The sequence below is a fragment of the Buteo buteo genome, chromosome 1, assembly GCF_964188355.1.
Source record: "Buteo buteo chromosome 1, bButBut1.hap1.1, whole genome shotgun sequence".
NCBI lineage: Eukaryota > Metazoa > Chordata > Aves > Accipitriformes > Accipitridae > Buteo > Buteo buteo.
In genome coordinates, this window is record NC_134171.1 from 49,697,229 (window position 1) to 49,719,810 (window position 22,582).

General features: G+C 36.2%; 1 protein-coding gene across 6 annotated transcripts in view; it reads left to right on the top strand.

Moving 5' to 3' along the window:
* Positions 1 to 22,582, top strand: part of FBXW7 (F-box and WD repeat domain containing 7) — a 195,342-nt gene that overhangs the window by 93,983 nt on the left and 78,777 nt on the right. Inside the window, exon 1 of one of the 6 annotated variants that reach the window (XM_075029891.1) lies at positions 10,154 to 10,613. The exons of the other annotated variants lie outside the window; for them this stretch is intronic. Within the exon in view, the coding sequence (XP_074885992.1) occupies positions 10,467 to 10,613 (147 nt within the window). The 5' untranslated portion in view covers positions 10,154 to 10,466. Of the gene's footprint in view, positions 1 to 10,153; positions 10,614 to 22,582 lie in introns of those variants that run through there. 6 annotated transcript variants of the gene reach the window in all.

Consider the following 22,582-nt stretch of genomic DNA (forward strand, 5'->3'; position numbering starts at 1 on the left):
AAATTCTTGAGTATAAGGAGGAGAACTAGACAGTGTCAACTTCTATGCTAGTTTAATCATTTCTGAACAGGCAGAATGCTTAAACCCAAAATTTCCAAGCTGTCTCAGCAGAATGTTTGAACAGACAGTGTGTAATGTCTATTGACAAAGGATGATTTTTGACACGTGAACTGTTTTTATTTGGTAGTATACGGTGTCTGATCTGTGCATGAAGCTATGCTTGTGTAGTAATGATATAATGTGCATTTTGTGTAGATTTATTAATCTGCCATTTTGTTTAGGTTGCATCTGAACGTTTCCCTATAAAACCTAGAACCAGTATTTCTATAAACTGTTCTCTTTGTCGCAAGCATCTTCTCCCTTCTTGTCCATAGTGTGGTTAATGAAAACACTGTCTAAACTTCAATTTCATGCAAATTTTCTGGAGTTCCACCAGTTCTCTCCTGGCCAAACAAGTTCAGGACTTCACCAAATTATTGTAAAATGTGCTTTATGTTAAAAAAATCTCTTTAAAACTTTTGTGTGCATTGACTCTGTGTAGTACAACTTATGATGTAAAGTTACATATAGTTAATTGGTATTGAGATTTTAAAGGTGGAAGTCATGAGTTCTTGTGCATAGGTGGGTTTCTCTATAATAATCTCTGAAATACAAGAGGAAAACGTTGGGCATCTCTTCTGTTCTTACTTCCGTCTTATTTCTCCTTTCTCCTCTTCTTGCTAATTTTAAATTTTGTTTCTTTAGTTTGTAACAACAACAATTGGGAAGAGGGAGAGGATCTGAGAAGGACACAGTTACTAAGGAAGTGCAGAGATTTCTATCCCAAGTCAAGGTGGACCAAGTCAACTATTTCTTTATAGAACCTTACTTCTTTTTATGTTTGTTCTTACTAAAAGTTAATGTTTTCTACTGATTTTACTACCTGACCATATATTGCATAATATGAAAGGAGCAAATTGTGAATTTTAGTAATATTCAGTGTAATTCAGTCTTGGGAGACGGTGGCTGTGCTTTTCAGCTGTGTCATGAAATATTACTCTGTTGATGCTTATTAAATGTTAATACATTTGTTCAATCCCTGGTGCCTCTGCTTAAGTGGAAAATATACCTACTGCCACCATAGATTGCCAGCCGGGATAAATTCCACCTTATTCATTATTGGAAGTCATTACTACTATTAAGTAAAGTATGAGCAACATTTCCTGTAAGTGCAAATCACATTATTATTCGTATGTCATCCAGCCACTGGTTATCTATGTTTGGAAGTGGGCAGGAGACCCTTTGTTCTTCTCACTTAAATTATGGAGTGTCCCTTAAGGATGACTGCTACCATGATCATTATTGACCCAAATATACTGAGTACTAAAAAAAATTAAAAGACAACAAATAATGAACACTTTTTTACCAATATCATAATTCCTTCAGTTCTGATCCCTTTGTCAGATTTTTCTAAAACACACAGAAAATAATTAACTTCCAATTTCTTAATTTCATTTTAATTGACACAGCTAAATGGAAATCAGACTTAAAATTGTTCATTATGGATCCCTCATTCTTGCCAAATGTAATAATGTCATTCCTTCTCTTTAAGCTGGACTTCATCCAAAGCAAGGACACTTTCAGTTGGTACCCTGAGGCATTCACCCATCTGCAAAATTTTTGGCTTTTTTGTAAACCACTAGTATTACATGTCCTACAGCAAGTACACTAAACACTGTGTTTACATGTATGCATGTGTATCTGTTTGGAGGACAGACTGTTGAAACTCTTCCTACACTGTGCCAGTCAGAATTTGGTACTGCTGCACTGCATTTCTTTGCTGGCAGGGTCTGAAGTCAGAGCATCAGACAGCCAGTAAACTCAAAGCTGGATTTGGTTGTCCATATGCACAAAGTCAATTTCTATGAAATACTTACAAGCATTCTAAATAATAAGTGATACTTGAACAAATCAGAGAAAGCCAGTGTTTGTTAAATAAAAATACAAGCAAGGCTTCCCCTTTCTCTAAAGAGAAAAAAAAAGGGGGGGGGGGTGTGGAAAAAAAAGAAAGAAGACAAGTAAAATATCAAGGTGTGGCAACCATACCAACCAAGAGTGCCAGCCCTTCCACACACTACCTGCTTTTTTCTGTAGTCCAGGCATTCTTTACTTTGCATATCTTGAGCTTTATAAATAGCCTCACACCCCTTTGCGGTATGCTGTTAACCAGCTGAAAAGGATTATATAGCTTAATTTGGTGCTATCAAATGAATGCCAGTGTAACAATCAGTTGTTGTATTTGTTAGATTTATGTGTATTTTACAGTTCTAGTAAGAAAAACACAATCTTGTTTAAAATAGACCTTGATATCTATATTGTTTCAAACATAGAAAATGTAATACTTTGCATTGTTCAACCTTTTATTTTGGCAGTAGATAATATAGCTAATATGAAGAGTGTTACTGTGTTATCAGGCTTTAGACAAAAGGAATTTTTTTTAATGCTGAATAAATGATATCTGGTCAAAATTTTTCACTACAGAAGAAAAAATGTATTTTTTTTAGGTGTATTAGGTGGCAGAAATATTTTTAACACCTTTCTGATGTTTTGGGGATTGTTCCTTTTTCCCATTTACTATGTAGAAAGGAAGAAGATTTAAAGTCCAAACCTAATTTTTGGCAGTGCTTTTTGGACACTATTCAGAAACTGATAATCATATTTTAAATATTTTGGTACTGCTTTGGGTTTATTTTGTGCGTGTATGTATATAAGTAGAGAATTTCTCATTGAAAATCTTGCATTTTACATGGAAGGGTGATACAGTCATAAGAAAAGCTGAATTACTGTATGGAAAATGAATTTTTTTGTTTCCTATCTTCCTTTTTCATAGAAGCATCCTTCTTGCTAATAAAAACACCTGCTTTCCCTTTCCACAGCTTATCCTCAGCTGAGAATTTGACTTGCATTTTAATCCAGTGTTAAATATTGGATGACTTCTCTACCTGTTGTTGTAGTTCTTAATTCTTGTCTCAGCTTTATTTAAAGGTGCAACAACAGCATAAATAAGTGGTCAGCAAATAAATTCCTGCAGAGCAGCTGTTGCAATTCTTTTTAACAGCTGGTGCAACTCTGACTAGACCAAACAGTTAAACTTGCTTATCCAACAAGTCACGTTATAGCCAATGAGGACTGAGCAGACATTTCTGGAATATTTGTAAAACGCAAGATGATGCAGCTCGATTTCTGTTACATACCTGGAATATTTTCTGAAATATTTAACGAAGAAATGAAGACACATGCTTTAAAGATAGTTAAAAAAAAAAAAAAAGTGACAATGACAGCAAGACCCCATAGTACAGTAAATAAAGTTAGAAGGCTTGTGGAGTAAAGCCAAATAATATAGGCCTCTTGTTACAAATTATTATGTACACTTACAGGGATGTCTAAATATGGTAAGAATTATTTTTTTAAATGTGCATGGTTAAGTATATGTTCTAATGATATGTTAGTGACATTAGTATTGATACTATATAGTCTTGCCAATATGCAATTTACTAGACAGTCTGTATATTTCTTTCATAAACACTTACTGTGACCTTACAAAAAGTTAGCTTGTGCAAATGGTCCCTTGTAATATGTCAAATGCTTTTTTGCACTAGTACCATCATGACTGAAGGCAGATCCCACGCCTATAGCTGCATGTACCTGCATGTTCCCTTCCCTTTAGAGATGAAATTTTGTATTTGTTGAGATGTCTAGAAAGTTTTTATCATTGATGTCTCTTCAGGACCAATGTTGCATGCTAAGGGATCCGTGGAGAAAGAGAGGTGATCTTAATAGCTCATTGTTGCCCAAAGGTGGAGGTCTTGACTACTGTCCACTTCCAAACACTTTGCTGTTTGTCTTGTGTTTGTCTCATCATGCATCTGGCTGCTTTGTGAGCTGTTTACATTTGCTAATCTAGTGGAAAAATAACTCGGCAACAACAAAAACTGAGGATTTTCAGGTATCCTACTTACTGGATTCATTTCAGAGCTCACAAGCCTGACAAGTCCTACAGCCAGTTTACAGCAGAGTTTGGAATAAAATGACCAGAGCAAGGAGGGGAGGTGCTACCCTTCTCCTTTTTGCTACTAGAATCTCCAGCTTTTGAGACCTATTTGTCTCATTTCGGCTCCGAAGATGATCAGCTATGGGATCAAACAGATCCAGTGGAGATCTGTTGTTTTTTACTGACAGTCATTCAAACTCACTTGCATTAGTGTCGCAATTGGAAACTGTAATGAGTGAACCCTTGCTATTGGTTAGTCTGACCTACTGCTTGAGTTCCCCAGCAGGCAAGGCTAGTGTAGTTAAATGCTATACGCAAGTATTGAAATGCAGTAGGTCAATTCTTCGTGCGCTTACACTTAGATGCAGGATGCTTAAACAGATATGAGCATGCACATAGGCATGAAAAATGTCTAGTAGATATGTTTATCTGATGATTTCCCCTTTGCTGATATACTTGATATTTCATATCTTCCTTGGCCTCCCCTAGTGGATTTCTGGGGAATACTATCTTGTGGAGTGTAAAGTATTTTGCCAGACAGCAGCTTCATCATCATCCTTATCTATATTTGTTCGTACCTTTATAATTTTTTTCATTATAGGAGTGTCATACAAGTTGCACCATCTTCTACCAGCAGCTGTGAAAGGTGTATCTCCTTCTTGCCCTTTCATGGCAAAAATTTTAAAGTAGCTTTCTTGGTATTAGATACCAACCTCTTTCATCACATTAGTTATTAATGGCCATGCCTCAATATGATTCCAGAGCCAGAATTATAACCAGGAAGTATCGTCTGAGTGAGTCCAAGTTAAGAAAATCTGGATTCTTCTTCACTATGTTATTAATCTTTGTTGCTGAAGGAAGCAAAGCCAGTGCAGTTGAGACATCTGCCTGTCATTGTCTGTCTTCCTTTACAGAGCTTACGCATCCCTTGAGTAATTTTTATCCAATTTAGCAAAAAGAGATATTAAGGTTACACAAGTTTTCAAGGTAACTAGAGGGTAGCTAGGAAAGGGAGAGACTTATCAATGCATCTGCTGAGGAAGAAGTCTACAGGGTGACTATCGCCTGGTTAGACATCATTGAATCCTCGTGGAATTGGGTTTTGCTCTGACCATGTAAACAGGTTCAGTTGATGTTTGTTCCTTACTTTACACCATAGAAGCCATTTATTAGTTAAAACTCCTAGTAAGGCATAAGCCTGAAATAAAGCTTTGCTATGGCTGGACTGTTGAGAATCACTCTTCCATGTAGGTCCCCTGACATTTTGGGACCATGAGGCCTTGGAGAAGCCCTAGTGTAATTCAAACACAATTTGAACTGGCATGAAAATCTCACCTGGAGCCAGGTTTTGTTCATTCTGTTGCTTGTGGTACAACAGGTCTACGCTTGGGGTTTTTTCCATGAAATACAGAGAAAGCCATCAGTTTGCTTGTTTTATTAGTAGTTTTGCCCCTTTGGCATACTATTCAAGTGTACATTTTTTAGGAAATTCTGATCTTTGTGAGATCAAAATGATCCTCTCCATTGGTTTCCTCCATACCCTCTTCAGGGGTCTGGGTCATTATGTTTTCTTATACATGCAGGTTTTTTATTGGGTAAACTTGGACACGATAGAAGCTTTTTAGAGCAGTAGTTTTTTTTCTGTGCAGCACCACTAATACAGTTGCAGTTTTGTACAGCAGTGCCTTTTTTCTACACAGCTTATACTTTTGCTGTACAAAGCAGGCTAATGTACAATGTAGCATTTGGGTACTATTTGTATAGTGGTATTAGAAATCCCTCACATAAATAAACTTGGGACCACCGTCACTATATAAGAGGGGTTACTAGTGTAGTATAGACTGCCTTGCTTTGCTAACAAAATGGTTCTTGCTCTTTCCACACATGGGCAGGGACCAGCATGAATACCAAGAGAGCTATAAGGCTTATCTGTAATGTAAATCATAGTACATTCTGTATGCTACAGCTATGCAGAGCTTACTAAAAATGTTATTTAGGAAGTATATTATCAAATATATTAAAAGGATTATTACACTATTATTATTATTATTTTGAGAAGGTGACTTTTAAAATGTTGCAGTGCTCTCCCTTATCCATTTGAGGGCAGCTGTACACCGATGTTAAGAACTGTGGAAAAACTGTCTGGGGTTCTGCTTTTTGCATTTTAATCTTTCTATACTTGCAAATACTTCATTTAGGTCTCTCTAGGTCTTGTACTGTTCCATCACCATATTAAAATGTCATGAGTTTGTTTATTTTTTTCTAGTAATGTTAATATACAAAACAATCGTTGGCTCTAGGTGAAGATTCTGTAAAGGTTGAGTAAGCTGGTTTTTTTTGTTAGGATGAAGGCTTAGATCCATGTCTTAAAACCATGGCCTTCCTGAGTTAAGTATACTGAATGAGCAAGTTAATTTTGAAAGATCTGCTTTCTGGTAAACAGCTGCTAAAAAGCTCTGCTTCAGGATCACTTTGAATTACTCTGACTGGAAGTTATAAAAATTATTGCTGCTTACTACACGCTTTCATTTTACAAAGCCATCTCTTCACTGGATCGGCCAAAAAAGAAAGAGGAATCTTCTGAATTCTTAAGTTTCCAGTTAATAGTCCATGATGATCTCAAACTTGTATTTTCAAACTCAAGTTTTTAGGCACTTTTATGCATTTAAATAAAGATTCAAATATGGTCTTTTGATTAAAGTGACAGGCACTTAAAAAAAAGCATCATTGGAAATCAGCCCCACTTTATTTAGAAACAGGAACTTAGAGAAATATATTATAAAGCATTAAAGCTCAAATTTTCATAGTTTCACATTTGTCAAGTTTTTGCTTTATATATATATGTTTTCTCACCCTGTATAATATAAAAAATACACACTTTTAAAGATAAAAGCAACAGAGTGGCTTTTTAAACTTTACATGTAGAGCTTAAATTAGAATTATATGTGTAATAAATACAAAAATAAGTGTTATCCACTATATGCAATATATTCCTGACACTTCAAAGACAGCCAACACTCTCCATTTTTTCTTCCTGTTACACCCTCTTACTGCTTAAATTAGACTGTGTTGTATTTTCAAGCTAAGGACTTTCACTTATTCAATGTTTATAGCTGTCCAGAATAGCTTGGGGCCTTTAAACATTACTGTAAGACAGTAATACCTGCAGTCAGTAATGTGTAGCAAATCTAAGACTAGAAAGAAGTGATGATAAATGTAAATAAAATTGGGCCAACAAGATCTCATCTGCTAGTGCAAGTGTTTTTTCTGGGAGACGATGATAAAAAGGGGGGGGGGGGGGAAATAGGCAGAGATAAAAACTGAAGCTTTTCCTTATTGCTGTGATAAAGTGTGAAATCTAGCATTGTAATTTCATGTGGGACAAAAAAAAAAAGCCTTATTTTGCTTTGGCTTTATGCACTTGGAAAGGGGACTACACTGAATGTGAACAGGATAATTTTTTTCAGCTAGAAGCATGTCCCTGTGGAATTGCTCTAGAAGAGTTTGGAAGTTCCTGAGGAAAAATTAATGTACTGTTGGGACTTTTATCTCAAACCACAAGAGAAGAGGGCTGACAATCAGAGTTTTGTCTTTTCAGAGGTGTAAGAATAACCTGTGACTGGAGACTTGTGCTTGGAGAATGCCATACTTCAGTCTTGTCTGCTCCCCAATTGTATGTAAATCTGTAAATGGGCCAAGTTATGTTCCTGTTTTGCACTTTGGTTATGACCTAATATTAAAAAAAAAAAAGGGAGGGGGGCAGGGAGTAAGCCTGTAAAGTAGTAAGATACTAGGCTCTGATACCAACTGATAAAGGCTGGTGCTAAAATAGTGATCTGCCACACTGTCAAATTCTCCTTTCAGCAATTGCGCAATGAAATAATCTTTTAAAACTGAGTTTATTTCAGCAGTTTCTCTTAGCACACACAGACATCTCTGTATCCAATTAAATGAAATATTGAGTATTTATTAAACTAGAATCTGAGGTTTGCTTTGTATGAAATACTGTATCTGATCTTGTTGACTTATGTGCAAGCTATTCAGATCTCAAATTATATTAATATAAATACATTTTGGTAAACTTCCCACTTTGTTGGAACAATTGAGACAGCGACCGGTACATCAAAACTGGAAAAGCTTGACCTGTTGCTTCTTTTTGAATGATACATCAATAGGGATATGTGAGTTGATCTCTTTGAGGTTTTTGTCTCTGTTCTTCACTTTAGACAAAAGGCTACTCTTTTGCCCTCTTTGGAGTAATTCAGTGAAGTTTTCTTATTTGAGTGAAACTGAGATCCGAAGACACCTTTCCAAAGTCTTCCAGCCAAGTGAAAGCCTAGTATTTGTTGTATAAAATAATGAAGTAATTCAGAATGATGCTATAAACTGTGATCTAATGATATCACTGTTGAGTACAGGCTAATGGTAAACTTTTTTTTGCAGTTTATAGGATAATGTATAAAGAAGGAAATGTAAAGAGTCTTTCAGAAGAAGATGTATGTCTAAATGTGCTTTAGAATGGCATTTGAATGGAATGATAGAAAAGAAAAAAAATCAGTGCATGAAAATATTGTGCTACCCAGCATTCTATCACAGCATTTTTGTATGCAACATCTGTAAGGAAATAAGGATTTTTTTTTTGTTATTGTTTGTCTGAGAGATATTTTGTTGTAAATGAATGCTTACCATAATGTATATGTACTCGGTGAAACATTAGGGATTTTTATAGATTTTGTGTGTGTGTGTAAAAAGCATTCAACAAGCAAATATTTGGTCAGATGAGGTCCTCTATATGTGAGAGAGACATGCTTACAGCTTGGCCTTTTGAAGGGGAGGCAAAGGGCTAAGTGGAGATGCTAATACAGGCATATTTTAATCCTGTCTTTTGTCAAGTTACAGTGTTGTGCTTCAAGCATTAAGCGTTACTACACTCCCTCTTTTGCCCTTACATAATTATACAGTTAATTATCTTTGCTGGGTTGCGCATAAAGGGACTTGTAAGATTTCTTAATGGTCATTTATTCACTGTGTTTTGGACTATACTGACTCAGTTCATACAAGGGCTTTGATGGCTTTCCGCATCTCATATCAGCAATTTCATAAGACATTTTCACAGGCTTTTGTCTCTTTCTACTTAGTTTTGCTCAAAAAGGTTTTCAAAATTTGAATACATTTTTAAGAAACATGTCCAAGTATAGGGATTAGAAAGAGATTGTGGGAACCTAGAGGCATTGTAGGAAAGCTAATTTGATCAAAAAATTATGTAAAATGGAAGTAAACTAATTGCAGATAATCTGAGTAATAGGCATTGCTATTCTAGCTTTGTTCAGTGGAATAAGAACTTTTTTCCTGACAAATAGTCCTCAGTCATGTTTGTTGCTAAGGGCAGGCAGACCTCTTCCCACATCCTTCAGGGCACACTGGTGTGAGAGGAAGAGCCCTTCTCCTTTGCATCAGTGTGATGGATAGTCCTGAGCAAACTGATACTCACACCTGTGATGGACAGAAAAGGGAAGACTATTTCAGTATCATTGCATCCTGGAGCTAAAGCCCCCCCGGATGCTGCTGCTCCCCCTACAGCAGCAGGGAAAGGGGAGAAGGTGCAGGCTGGGGTACTTGTACATAAGTAAAAAGGGCCGGGAAGGAGGAGCTAAAAATCACAATGTAGATGAAAATACAATTATAGCCTGCCTCTACTTTTATTAAAAGAGCAAGTTTCGAGCCAATGTCTTCAGTTTGGGGGACTCCCATTTTTTTCCAAATTTTTTCATTTTTGTTACCTTTTTTAACTTTTGGGTTTAGCAACATATTATGTTTGTGGAGACGGTGGTTGAAAAAATGCTAGCAAAGTCCAGGTCAGTTTTTTAGTCACTAGCTGTCAAATTCTAGTGGAAGTCTGGAAGAAGTCTGTCCGGAGAGTGGTGGAGTAGATCTTGCAGTAACACTGTTACTGTCTGAAGGTTGTAATCTCCTTGGATTCTCCTTCTGAAGGCACAGTGCCAACTCATAAAAAAATAAAGTAATAGTAAAAAAAAATAAATTCTTCCTTTAAAGCACAAGCATAAGCTGCTGGGGCTACTAAAACTCCTGGCAGTCATGATTTTCTTCTTTTTCAATCTGCGGATCCCTTTTTGGGGAAGGGCTCTTCTGACATTGCAGGGGAGGTCCACCAGCTGTTTGACTGGCAGGAGCAGTCTGCCTGCCCCTTGGTAGTTTAATTCCTGTCTATACTAGGATAGCTTGCACTTCACTGAGCAGCAGACAGGTCAGGACACTTGGCAGGAGAAGGTTGAGAGACAAAGGCAGCAGGCTGTGGGGAGCTGAATCACCAGTCTGAAACTTTTTTAAAGAAAGAAAGAAATCATGCAACTTTAGAAGCAAAATTTTTAGCAATGTTGTTGCATTATTAATAGACTTGACAAAGTAAGAAAATAAAATGTCCAAACCTGGGAAAACTGCCATCAACCATGGCTTGGTTCCTGTTGATCTTAAAAGTGCCAAAGAACCTCTACCACACCAAACTGTGATGAAGATATTTAGCATCAGCATCATTGCGCAGGGCCTGCCCTTCTGCCGTAGGCGGGTAAGTGTAAAAGTCTAAAACCTGAATTTTGATCACTTGGCTTGTAGCTCAGTGCTTTGTCATGGTGCATTCATTCCATGAGGAAATACTTACATCTGTATCATCTATTCACTCAGGGTGCCATAGAGTAGCCTTTGGGTCATTTATTTCAATAATTCTTGTGCTTTAATTAATTAAAATCCATACATGTTGTCTTAGCTATTACTCATTTGAAGGGACATGCCAGAGATTCTTTTATAGTTGTAAACCATGTAGATGAAAACAAACGCTGTACAAAATAGGTGCATTCATAAATGTGTATTTTGCTTTTATTCACTCTTTTAGGTGATGTAGATAGTTTGGAGTAAAATCCATTGAATGCAGTTTCGAATTGGCACATGTGACTTGTTGGATACTAAAGTAGGGAATTTAGAGATGTTTAATATTTAAAAGTTTTTAGTACGAATTCTGAAAATAGAATTTTCGTCCTTTTGTAACTCAGTAATGGAGATAATATTTTTGCTGTTACAGGAAATAAAAATAGCATGTTACTATGTGGAGGTTGCGATATAGTTTATATATAGACAATCCTAGCCTGACAAACTATCACGGGTCTTATGCTACAACTTCATGAACTATATGAATAAAGTGGCTGTTAAAACACATTATATGAGTAAAAAGAAAAAAAAGAGACTTTAAAATTTTGTTCTTTCTGTAATACACAATTTTCAATAAAAAGCATTTTCACATCAACTTACATCATGATTTTGTAACTCAGTTTGCATACTGCTGAGCTCATATTTTTTAAAGTAAAATTAATTTTTCTTCTTTATTACTATTTGGAAATTTTTTCAGTAAAATTATAATAACATTTGCTCTTCATAATGAATTTTCCCAACACTACTTTGAGTTTTCTATTGCTACTGAATAAATACTATTGCCATTTATTGATGCAAGTTTTAAAATCTAGCTCAACGTTTTTAAATGTGCTGGCTTTCCTTGAATGTCAATATACTCCTTTTTAGTAAACTTAGTTAAATCACATGCAAAATTTAAATTTGACAAGATGACCATTGAAAGCTTGATTCTTTTTACTATGTTGCTTTGAATGTCTGAGAATGTTTCTTATATGTAAAAGGTATATGGCATGTGTTGAAAGCTAGTAACGTAATATCAACCTGCAGCAATGCAAAAATTAGAACATATATATCTACATGTGACTTCAATATTGGATCATGTGCATTTCAGAAAAGTATTCTTTTCTGAAATTAGATATTATGCATATGTGTTTGAACATTGAATAGGAACATTTCATAAAGTTGAAAGTGATAAAGTAACCCTTTATTTTAATAGGTGTGCTCTCAAATTTTTCATATGATTTGAGAACTGTTTGCTTGAAAATAAGCATTTGGAATATGTTTGGATAGTTTTAGTTCCTTTGTCTTGGATAAAGCATACTATGCAGCGTAGAAGATAAGTTTAGTAGATTTATTTCACAAGTCTTTTTGTGGCTATATTAATACACTATACTGTTGGAACTCTAATGCTGATGTTTTGTGTGTGTATTTTCTGTAATGAGAAGTGTGGTCACACATTAACTTATCACAAATATGAAAAAAGTAATTTCCCTGAAATTACTCTGAAATGCTGTGAAAAAGCAGTTCTCTGAAGACTTTACATTGTTCCAAAATGACCACATTCTGTCTTGGTTGTCCTGCCCTACACTGTGTTCGAGCAGTCAGTTTAATGACTCAGAGGGTTTAGGTCTGGGAGGTTCTAAGAAGCTGTTCAGCATTGACTTTTCTTTTAGCATTAGGACTAAGCAGGAAATTAAGAAATTCTGTAAATGTATGTTTTACCAGCTAAGCTATCATCAATCTATTTAAGTTTATCTTGTCTTCTGAAACTTGTAATTCTCAGTATGATGGCTGCTGATAGTGGCAAAGACTAGAGCTCCGCCTTTAGTCTCATGCCTTGCAACATGCAAAGCCTGTGTGTAACTCACAACGATTACCATATTGGGTTCCTTCCATGCTAACATGCATAGGTTGCATATAAGATTTCCATTTTTATTTCTGCATATTAAAAAATAACAACAAACCCCCCTAATTTTGGATATCAACAGATGAGACAATCCATACTTTTGTTACGTAGATTTATCATTTTGTTAAATGTAGCAAGAACCAAAAAAGTATTTTCATGTAAAATATGAGTTCTGACACAAAGTCTTCACCAATATGCAACTCTTAGATATTTTTCTTTAAATTCTACTTTTCATTGAATAAGTAATGCATTGAATTATTTAGCATTTTATGTTCAGACCTAAACTTGATATGCTTTAGAAGATGAGCTACAGTTTGCTTCTATGTTATTGAGTTGGTAATAAGTCAATACCAACTTTTTTTCTGGCAAGTGTATGATCGGGCCATTCAAACACTGACCCGACTTAAAGATTATTGACCTTCTCCTTGTTTGAACTCATTTCTTCCCCTCCTTAATTGTACGTTAAACCAAGCAAAACATCTTTAAAATGTGTACTATGATCCTTGGAGTAAAAATACTTCCGCTATGAGAGCTGACAATTCATAGCTTCTGCATCCTCTGCATTAGTTATACTGGGCTTCTATGAAGAAGTGCACTATAAATGGTCACAGGACTTAACAGTTTGCCCTTATGCATTTTGTCAGTTTGCTCATGTAGTGAAAACACTTGTCTGCAATACTACTAATCTGAATCCAGTTAAAAATAGTATTGCTTAGCATTCTTTGTGTAGCACTTGAGAATAACTTTAGTGCATAGCTCTAGATGTACTGTACTTGCACAATAAACGTATGTATTCCTTCAAAGCTGTTGCTGAAAACATTGATGCAGTATTGTCAAACGCAGACATAGCCATGGTCCTCTTTAGCCCTTCACATATCTTTGCAGGCACTGAAGTAGTTTTTGCAGTATAATGTGCAAATGAAGCAATGAATACCTTTCAACTAGTACACACTTCAGGTGTCAGATATCATTTAGCTCTTCAGTGCAATGTAACTGCAGCTGATCATTGAACGTACTTACGAGATAGTCACGCATGTCACATATGTTCCAAAATCGAGTGCTGTATTTTGTTTGCCATGGTAAATACTTTCAGTTGACAAAAAAATTGGTCTCTTAATTAACAATGTGATTTTTCCCTTAGACTGCTCTTAAGCCACTAACAGTAGAAGTGTTTTTCCTTCTGAACTCTTACAATTCTTAACTATTTCAAAGGCTCTACTTTAAAAATAGGTTTCTTCCCTCTTTAGTTTTCCATGCTTTTCTCTGAAAATTCCAGTGCTTGTTGCTCTTGGAGGTTGCTACGTAACAATTTCATCACATTGAATGTATGTTTTTTAAGAAGTGCTAATAAGCTGGAGAATTTGTGAACGGGACTTGTTCACTTGCAGGATTCCTTCATTTCAAGTCGCTTAAGTAGCACTGTATTGTTAATAAAGCAGGGGTTTCAGTATGTACCCTGTGGTATTCCAAGCTAGAAAAGTCAGGGTAACAATTTCATCACATTGAATGTATGTTTTTTAAGAAGTGCTAATAAGCTGGAGAATTTGTGAACGGGACTTGTTCACTTGCAGGATTCCTTCATTTCAAGTCGCTTAAGTAGCACTGTATTGTTAATAAAGCAGGGGTTTCAGTATGTACCCTGTGGTATTCCAAGCTAGAAAAGTCAGGGTAATAAATGTATCCACTTTCAGCACCCCTACTCTCAGAAATGCCAGATTCTGTTACACTGTACTGTTTTGTGAGAACAGGTTTGCTATATGTGCATGTGCTTCACCCTTAAAATGTATCCAGCCAAATTTTGGCAATTCATCAACTTAATCCATCAATGAAATGCTTCCCTCTGCAGGATGTATTTGTGTGTTGAGTGAACATAGGATAAAGCATTTAAGCATTGATTTATATACCAGCCTGTGTTTTTTATTTATAAAAGCATCCACTGGCTTTATGCGTTACATATGGTATTGGTCCATTTGTTACTACAGTAGAGCACTTGGAATGAGACTCCAGTTCCTTTTCCTTCATGTGGTTGACTTGTATGCTAATAATTTATTTGAAATACTTAATGTGTCTTATGCATGAGCAACTTCATTTATTTGGACTTGTTTCTTTATCCCTTCATTTCTGTGTTAAAACAATCAAAATACCCTTTTCATTGTCAGTCAATTCTATGTAAATGCTTGTGCAAGCAATTTAACCAAGTAGTCCATCTGTTCAGTTTTTCAGGGAAATGTAGTCCTGAATTTTTCTGCAACAAATCATATTTCTTGCTTGAGTACAGCACGTTATTTCATGGATGACAGTAAGAAGTTACTTAATGGACAAAAAACTATTTAGCTTTCTCTGAAATGGTATATCCTCCCATCTTACACTTCCCTGTATTTCAGCTGACTTTGGATCAGGTCCTGAGTAATATGAAAAAGAACTAAACTGTTTTCCCCTTCAACACAAAATTTAAAAATCTTACTCTTTTTCCCTTGGAATTTCTTACCGTTTGGTAAGAAGAGACTGTCAGAAGAGCATAAAGAAAAAATGTGGGAAATGTGAGTGTGTGTGTGTGCATATATATGTGTATAATTTTTTTCATTTAAAACTTAAGGGAGTCTTAAGAGTCTGTCACTGGACAAATCAGAGCACTCCTATATGCCTGTGTCTTCTACAAGAGACCTTTTGGGTTTGGGCTTTGTGGCAGGGAACTTGCATTATCGCCGCTGGTGGTAAGAAGCTTCTTTGAGTGGCTGTCAGAAATAACTTACTTTCAAAGGTGGTTTAGCCTTTACTTCAAATTCCCTTGTTTGTGTTATAATTTGTCACCCTAATGGAAGTACAGATCTTGGACTGATCAATTGATATCTACATGAAAGGAAGTTTGTTCTTGTCCTCTGTGCTTGTTTCTCATAAAGGAGTGTGTCCATTGCTCTGGATATCCAAATATTCACAATAAAGCCAGCCTTATAGAGGTTTTACTTTTCATTGTTAAACTTATAATTTATAGTGTTTGTTTTCTTGTTTTTATTATTTTTGGAGTTTCGGTTTTGGAAGATCTTTGGAATGAAACAGAAGTACTTCAGAGGTCCACCAGAAAGAAGTTAACTGAAAAGGCAGATGGTTTTGAGTGGAAAGAAAGGAATACTGAAAAGTTACAGAAATGAACAAGACTAAGTCTTGTGTAACACTCTGCCTAGAGGGTAACTCCTTTCAGAAGATAAATAATGTTGAATAATGAACTGTTTCCTCTCTTTTTTTAAGTATACGCAGTATCTCCACTCTGAATCTTGCTTTTCCCATGCCTTTCATCTCCTCTCAGAAGGGGCATAAAAAGTTCTTCCTGTGTGAGGTGATAGCCTTAAATAAAAGCAGTGTGTTACTTATTTTCTCAATGTGGAGCAGTGGCAGTCTAAAAATTACCTTCTTCACCCTTATATTTTTTCCTGCTTTCTACAATTATCTCTTTGATTTTGCTTGCAAACCGGTTGACTCTGTACTGTACTTGAGGGAATAAAATAGGAATCACAGAAGTGGAAAAAGAAGTGGACAGATCTTCAATTATCTGGTCAACTCAAGGTGGTGTGGTTAAACCTGACTCAGCTGAAGAGCTCCATGGTCTCCCAGGCTATGCTTACAAGAGGTTGCCAAACCATACCAAAATCCATCTCTTTTTTTTTTTTTTTTTTTTTTTATCCTCAAAACCATCAATACAGTCAGATGTAGCCAGTGTTTATGGCTCTATATAACTAAATACAGGCAGAAGTATGCTTCTGTCTACTCCTCCCCTTCTGTGGGGTGTTACAGAAGCTCTGGGCTTAAGATAGCCATTTGTAGGAGGGAGCACTTAGTTTGCTCTTCAAACAGCTGTTCCCTGTGTCCACTGGAAAAAAGAAAATTGCTAGCTAAACTGCATATCTAGTCCAACTTGCTGTACTGGGTTGAAAATACTTGGACAGCCTCTGACAACCTCTTACAACTTCCTTGGGGTTGGTTTTTTTTGGGGGGGGGTTCTTTTTTTCTTTCTCCAAACCTCCACTGCAACATGTCATAGAACTCCCAGAGAGTGCTTTTTCAGAATATTCAGTGATCCTCTGTCAGCATACTGACTCTTTGAGAAACACTTTTATATTTAAATTGTTCTACCTATTTCTGGCCAAGGTGAAAGCAGCAATTGGAAGCTCATTTATATTTAATGCTAACTAAAATGTTTTTTTTTCTTTATGGTTTTGATGCATTTAAAACTTCCATTTCTTGTGCAATGAGTAGTGCTGTCTGTTACAGTCTGATGCGCGGGTGCAGATGCTAAAAGCATGTTACGACGGTTCTGCAGTCAGTCACTTCCCTTCAGGAGGTGTCAGAAGGAATTTTGCTCCTTTGTGCGCAGTTGTTTAGATGTCTTTAGAAACCTTTATTGTTACTCACGTTAAGCTATTCAAACATGCTGGATTGACTTTGCAAAAGTTCTTTACCTGCTTTGCTTAAAGTCTGTCTGTTTTATCATCTCAAGCTGTGGAGGTTATAGCATCCAGCAGAAGAAAAGAGGGAATGGGAGACAGCAGTGATGCCATAAACTGACCCAGCTGATTGATCATGCCGGAGGTGAACTCATGAAATATATAATTAAATACTTCATTTATTGCTTTGAAACCTAATTGCCTTAACCACGAACCTCCTTTTTCTTTTTTTGCAGTCCCTTGTATAACTAAGTAAACACTTTTTCCCCTTCTACAAAAAATGAAGCCATTGTAATTTCCTGAACAGATCTTTTTCAGGTATGGGGAAAGGATCCTTTGTAAGGAAAAAATGCTCTGCTGTGTCATGACTATCTCTTGATACAGGAACACAAAAGGGGCAAATTAATTTTAACTGGCAGTTGTTGTTCTGGCATTCCCCAGATTCTGAGTGGAAGTCGAACTGAACTAGAATGACACCCAGACAAGTCATAAGCAGGGGGTTGTAGCATTAGCATCTTGCTCTCTGATCTCTGCTTCTTCTCACAACCAATTGATTGTCGTTCCTTATGTGATGAACTGTTACTGTCAGGGAATGATGATTTTGCCAGTTTAAATAGTTCCACTCCTCAGAGCGAAGATCCCTTCTCATTCGTAGTTTCGCTGCTCAGCTTGTGTTTTTCTTCCAAACTCTGTCTGAGGCTCGGTCTTGCTCCATCTTACTCACCCTTCACCTAGTTTTGGACTGGTAATTCTGCTTTCTCCCCACACCTTCTCATTGATACTCATCCTTTGTTAAAAGCGGGCCTCTTTTTCCTCTCTCTCCCTTTGCCCTCTTCCCAGCTCCTGGTACACTTATTTATCTTCATTTCATAATAAAACTGTTTGAAAATACAGTTTTGCATAGGGACACCAGCAGTATCTTCCTAAATTCTATTCAGGTATTTTATAATGTTGCTCAGTTGTTTGAAAAAGCAAGAAAACAACATTGGAGTTGTCAACATGACTTTTTCCTTTCTTTCTTTTTAGTGAAGGAAGTCTGTACTTTTGATTTGTTGTGTTCCTTAAAATATTTAAACTGCAAGGTTTCTTGGTAAAAGGATCGAGATGGTTGCAGATCATTTGTGTAGTCATGTGCAGTTTGGTGACATTTCAGAAAAGCTTCTCTAGTTACTTGCCTCTCAAATATACATGATTTTAATAGTAAAATATACAACCCATGAAGTAGGGTAATGATTTTTCTTAAAAATTCAGATAATTGCAAACTGTACTACATTTTTAACATGCTGCAAATATACGTGTTTGTGAAAAAGCAGTGCTGGTTATGTATGTCATATGAAAATGTTGATCCTGTGCAAGAAGGTGATACAGTAAATCTGTTTGTAATAACTTTGCTACTACCATAACATTTTTGAAGTAGTAGACAAAACACTGTAAGATTTGTGTATGCAGTGTTTTTCATTTGTTTTGTAGATCATATATAGTATAATATATAATATATTGCAAGACCACCAAAGATCCGCTGACCCTAAACTGACTGATAAAGGGAGGAAAGAAGAAGAATGAATTAAAATGCATAAATGACACTAAAAGTCCAAATATATTGTTTTATATATGTTCTTCCCTTATCCAAGTTTAGCAATACTTCCTTAACCCAACTTACTTTATACTTCATATCAAAGGAACTCATAACACTTGGTAAATGCTGATGTATTAAACTTCTCTGTGAGCTAGGGAAATGTTTTTGTTTTACAGGGAATAGTATAATAATGTGTAATAATAATAGTATAATAATACTGACAGCAAATGTTTTGTGTTGTAATTAGTAAAACATGCTTCTTTTCTCTGTTTCAGATGATTCATTATTTTAGATAGTTTCTTAAGCTTGTATATGCTGCATTGTTTTGCATATGCAAGGTAGCAGACAACATTTTATTTGTAAATTGCAAAAAAGAGGCAACTTATATGTAGAAGACTCAGGTAGGTAAAAGACTTATTTTAGGAATCTGCAATATGCAAATACATGCAAATTTGAGACCAGATATTTTACTATGTGTATCCTCCTGTGGAATTCCTAAAATTGCATTTGACTCCAGTTTCTGTAGTGAGCATATATTTCAGCTTATAATGTAGCTAGTGTATAATGAAGGTAACTGGTTGCAGCATACTGCTCTTACATGGTATCATGTGGGATCTTTCCTCATGATTTAGATGCCCCCATTTATATATTCAGACATCGGTTTAAAAATCATACTTTTATTTACGAGTATTACTATTTGTATTATAATAATATTGTCCTAAATGTTGTATGCAAAATTCTCCCTGCACAGAGAGCTTACTGATTGTAGAGATGAAAGAGAAGACAAAATGGGAATAGAAACATGATGTGTTGTTAGCTGCTAGAAGCAGAAAATTGTTCCTTGGCTCATAGGCCACCAGTCTGTAGGTGACACCATACTGCTTTCTTTCTAAGGATACTCTCCTAACAGAATTTTACTTTCTGAAAATTGAAAAAGAACAGCAGAGGAGGTACTACAAAGGTATTTTTGGTATGGTTTTAGCACCATTTTTTTTTCCTACTTACTCTGTGTTTAGGTAGACTTACTACTATACTTAAACAGTTAAGATTTTGTTGCTCTAAGTCAGTCTGCATGATACAGTGTTCTCTAAGTACAAATGGCAGTCTCTTCCAAAGCATGTTGCTATTAATAAACGCTAACACAAGATTACTTCTCATGATAACAGCAGCAGCTGGCAAGAATGTTTGCAATTTTAACATATTTGCAGCACTACTACATTCCATCTTGCATTTCTCCTGTGGCTCGTTGTCAGTGAAATTTCAGACTGAATTCTTACCATGAATTTCTTCACGGCCTCGCAGTCTTCCCTTCTTTTGCATCCCCTTCTCCAAATCCTGTCTAGAAACCAAGCTATCAGACAAGTCCTCTACTGTCTAGTGACCATTCTGTCCACATAGCTTTTCTAAAGCATCTCTCTCTTTCTTTCTGGCCTTTTTACACCCACAGTGTTCCTGTCCTTTGCCTCTCTGCTTATGCTGCGTGCAGTTCTGGGAAGCCCTTTCTGCCCACGCGCCTCCTTTAATGAAATGAGGAATTATCTGTAGCTGGCTAGTCTAATATTTCCTAATTGAACCAGATGAGCCATCAGGTTGAAGAAATATGAAAATACAGCTGCTACAGCATCTATTAATTAATTTTTAAAATACATGCATTTAGGTTTAAATATAATAAGTATTAAAAATATTACATGTCAATCAATTTCCATTTCTTACCCTCACTTTATTATCTCCAGGCAGATAATAAACTGTCATAGTTGGTACCAATTCTCTTCTCTTGAATAACATGCAGAATAGATGCTTGTGCACCTTTCTTTTTTGGGAGGAATGTGTTTGTTTTAAACAATAATAATCTTCTGTTTGCTTCATGCATTAGACATGTAAGCTTGCCACTTATTTAGAGTTTCCATTCATACTGATGCAAGAAATAAGTAAGATTATCTAACAGGCGCTGCACATGGCAAAAAACTAATCATACGCATTAAAGAAAGCAAGGCTACATCATCCCTTTAGCTTATGGCAGGATCTATGATGTCTGCTATTTCTGACTGAGAATTATCTAATGGTATAAAATTGCTTCTGATGGAAATGGTTAGTTTTCTCGTCATGTTTGAAATACCATTGTGTGTTGAGGTCACTTTGCACTATAAAAATTTGACACTAATTGCAATTAATGTGAGGGCTGAAATTAATTTCCAGTTTTATTAAGGACATATGTCCATAGCAGTACTTCTTCACTTCAGAAATAAAAAGGATTAGAATAATAACAGCAGCTATTTTAGTCAGTGCCTAATTCATATGCAATATTATGTGGATTAAAATTGCAAAAGTAGATTCATTTTAGGGTTTTTTGTTGATGTTTATTATGACACCTCTCCCCCGTCATGGGTTAGAGAAAGTTTGTTATAATTTTGTTGGAATTATTCCATTTAATTGTCAAATTAGTTTGCTGTAAATTTCCTTTAATTTCTTCTCTGCTTCTGTTTTCTTGTTGCATAAAGAGCTGGTCGTCACAGGGGAAAACTCTAGTGGGTTGTAGCCATTCCCTCCCAGAAGAAGAAGAGGAGGCAGCTTGAACTGCCTGGTACCAGGCTGTGTGAGAGATCATGGGTTTCCATGAGATCTGTTGGCATAACTAAAGTTAGCTTTCCAAATGGCCTGCATATTGTGCTGCCTTAGTGAAATTTGTCTGGAACATCTGATTAACGTGGATCACTTTCTGGACCTGGCACCACCTCAGTTTATTACTTCTGTTCAACCTGTCTTTCTTGGTTTGTCCTCTGCATTCCCATGAAGGGTTGTATCCAGATGCAGCTGTCTTGCAGGCACAGTACTAAGCCCTGCACCAGTCTTGAGATTTCTGGGAAGCCATCCAAACCGCTGAGAGGGTCAAGAAGAAACAGTTTCCTGCTCTGAAGTGCTGGCCCATTTTAATTTGAGCATGAGTGAATATTTTAAATGTCCAGAAATACCACATAATTGTCTGTTTATGGCCACATTTAGCAGGTCCAGCCTTACTTTTCTAGATTTCGGAAGAGCTTGTGTCGGAAGTGACCTATTCTTTCTGGTGTGTGGAGAAAGTAGATGCTTGAAGACATCTAAGACATCCTCAGGGAATTAATTCATTCCTGAAAACATGACAGTGAGGAGAGGTGGGTGTGGAAACCTTCACCCCCTCACCACACACACCCCCAACCACCCACCCCAAGTTCTCTTTCTTTCTTTCTTCCTGGTACAGGGGGAAACCTGCAGTAAAAATTCTTACTGGTCACTGAAGTGCGGGAATATTAAAAACCATACTTTGCACCTCTCTCCACTAGTTTGGAGTACCTTTCTGACTTGGGGGCCTAATTTATAGAAACAGGTAGTGCTGGCAGCTCCTTGCAGTGGACACATAGACCATATGGATTCATAACTGCTGAAAATTTTCAGCATATTCGGGTTTCAGTAGACAATTTGTCCCCCCCGTGGTTATTCAGACATAGTTACCCCTTCATAATAGGCACTGCAAACCTAATAAAACTAATCTTTCCAGAGACATCTGTGTTTATTTGCCTTTAGCATTGTCTGTCTTTTGCATATGTATGTTGATATAAAAATTGAGACATGTTATTTAATAATTGGCCCTAAGGCCTCATATTTTCTTGGTGATTTTAAGATTTATAATTCAGATTTGCACTACTTAAGCATGAACAATGTTAGTGATCAAAAAACCTTCAAATCGAACAGTCTTCTCTATGAAGAGATAACTGTAGTCTTTATGATATAAACACCAAAATATGTAATTTTTTTTAACATAGTTTAACGAGTGTATGCATAATGTACAGTATTTGTATATTTATTTATTTGGAAGAAGTAAATAGAATCCTTTTTGCAGAGGTAATTGCATTGACACAGTCAAACCTCAGTGGGGTGAAATGTAAGACAATTATTGA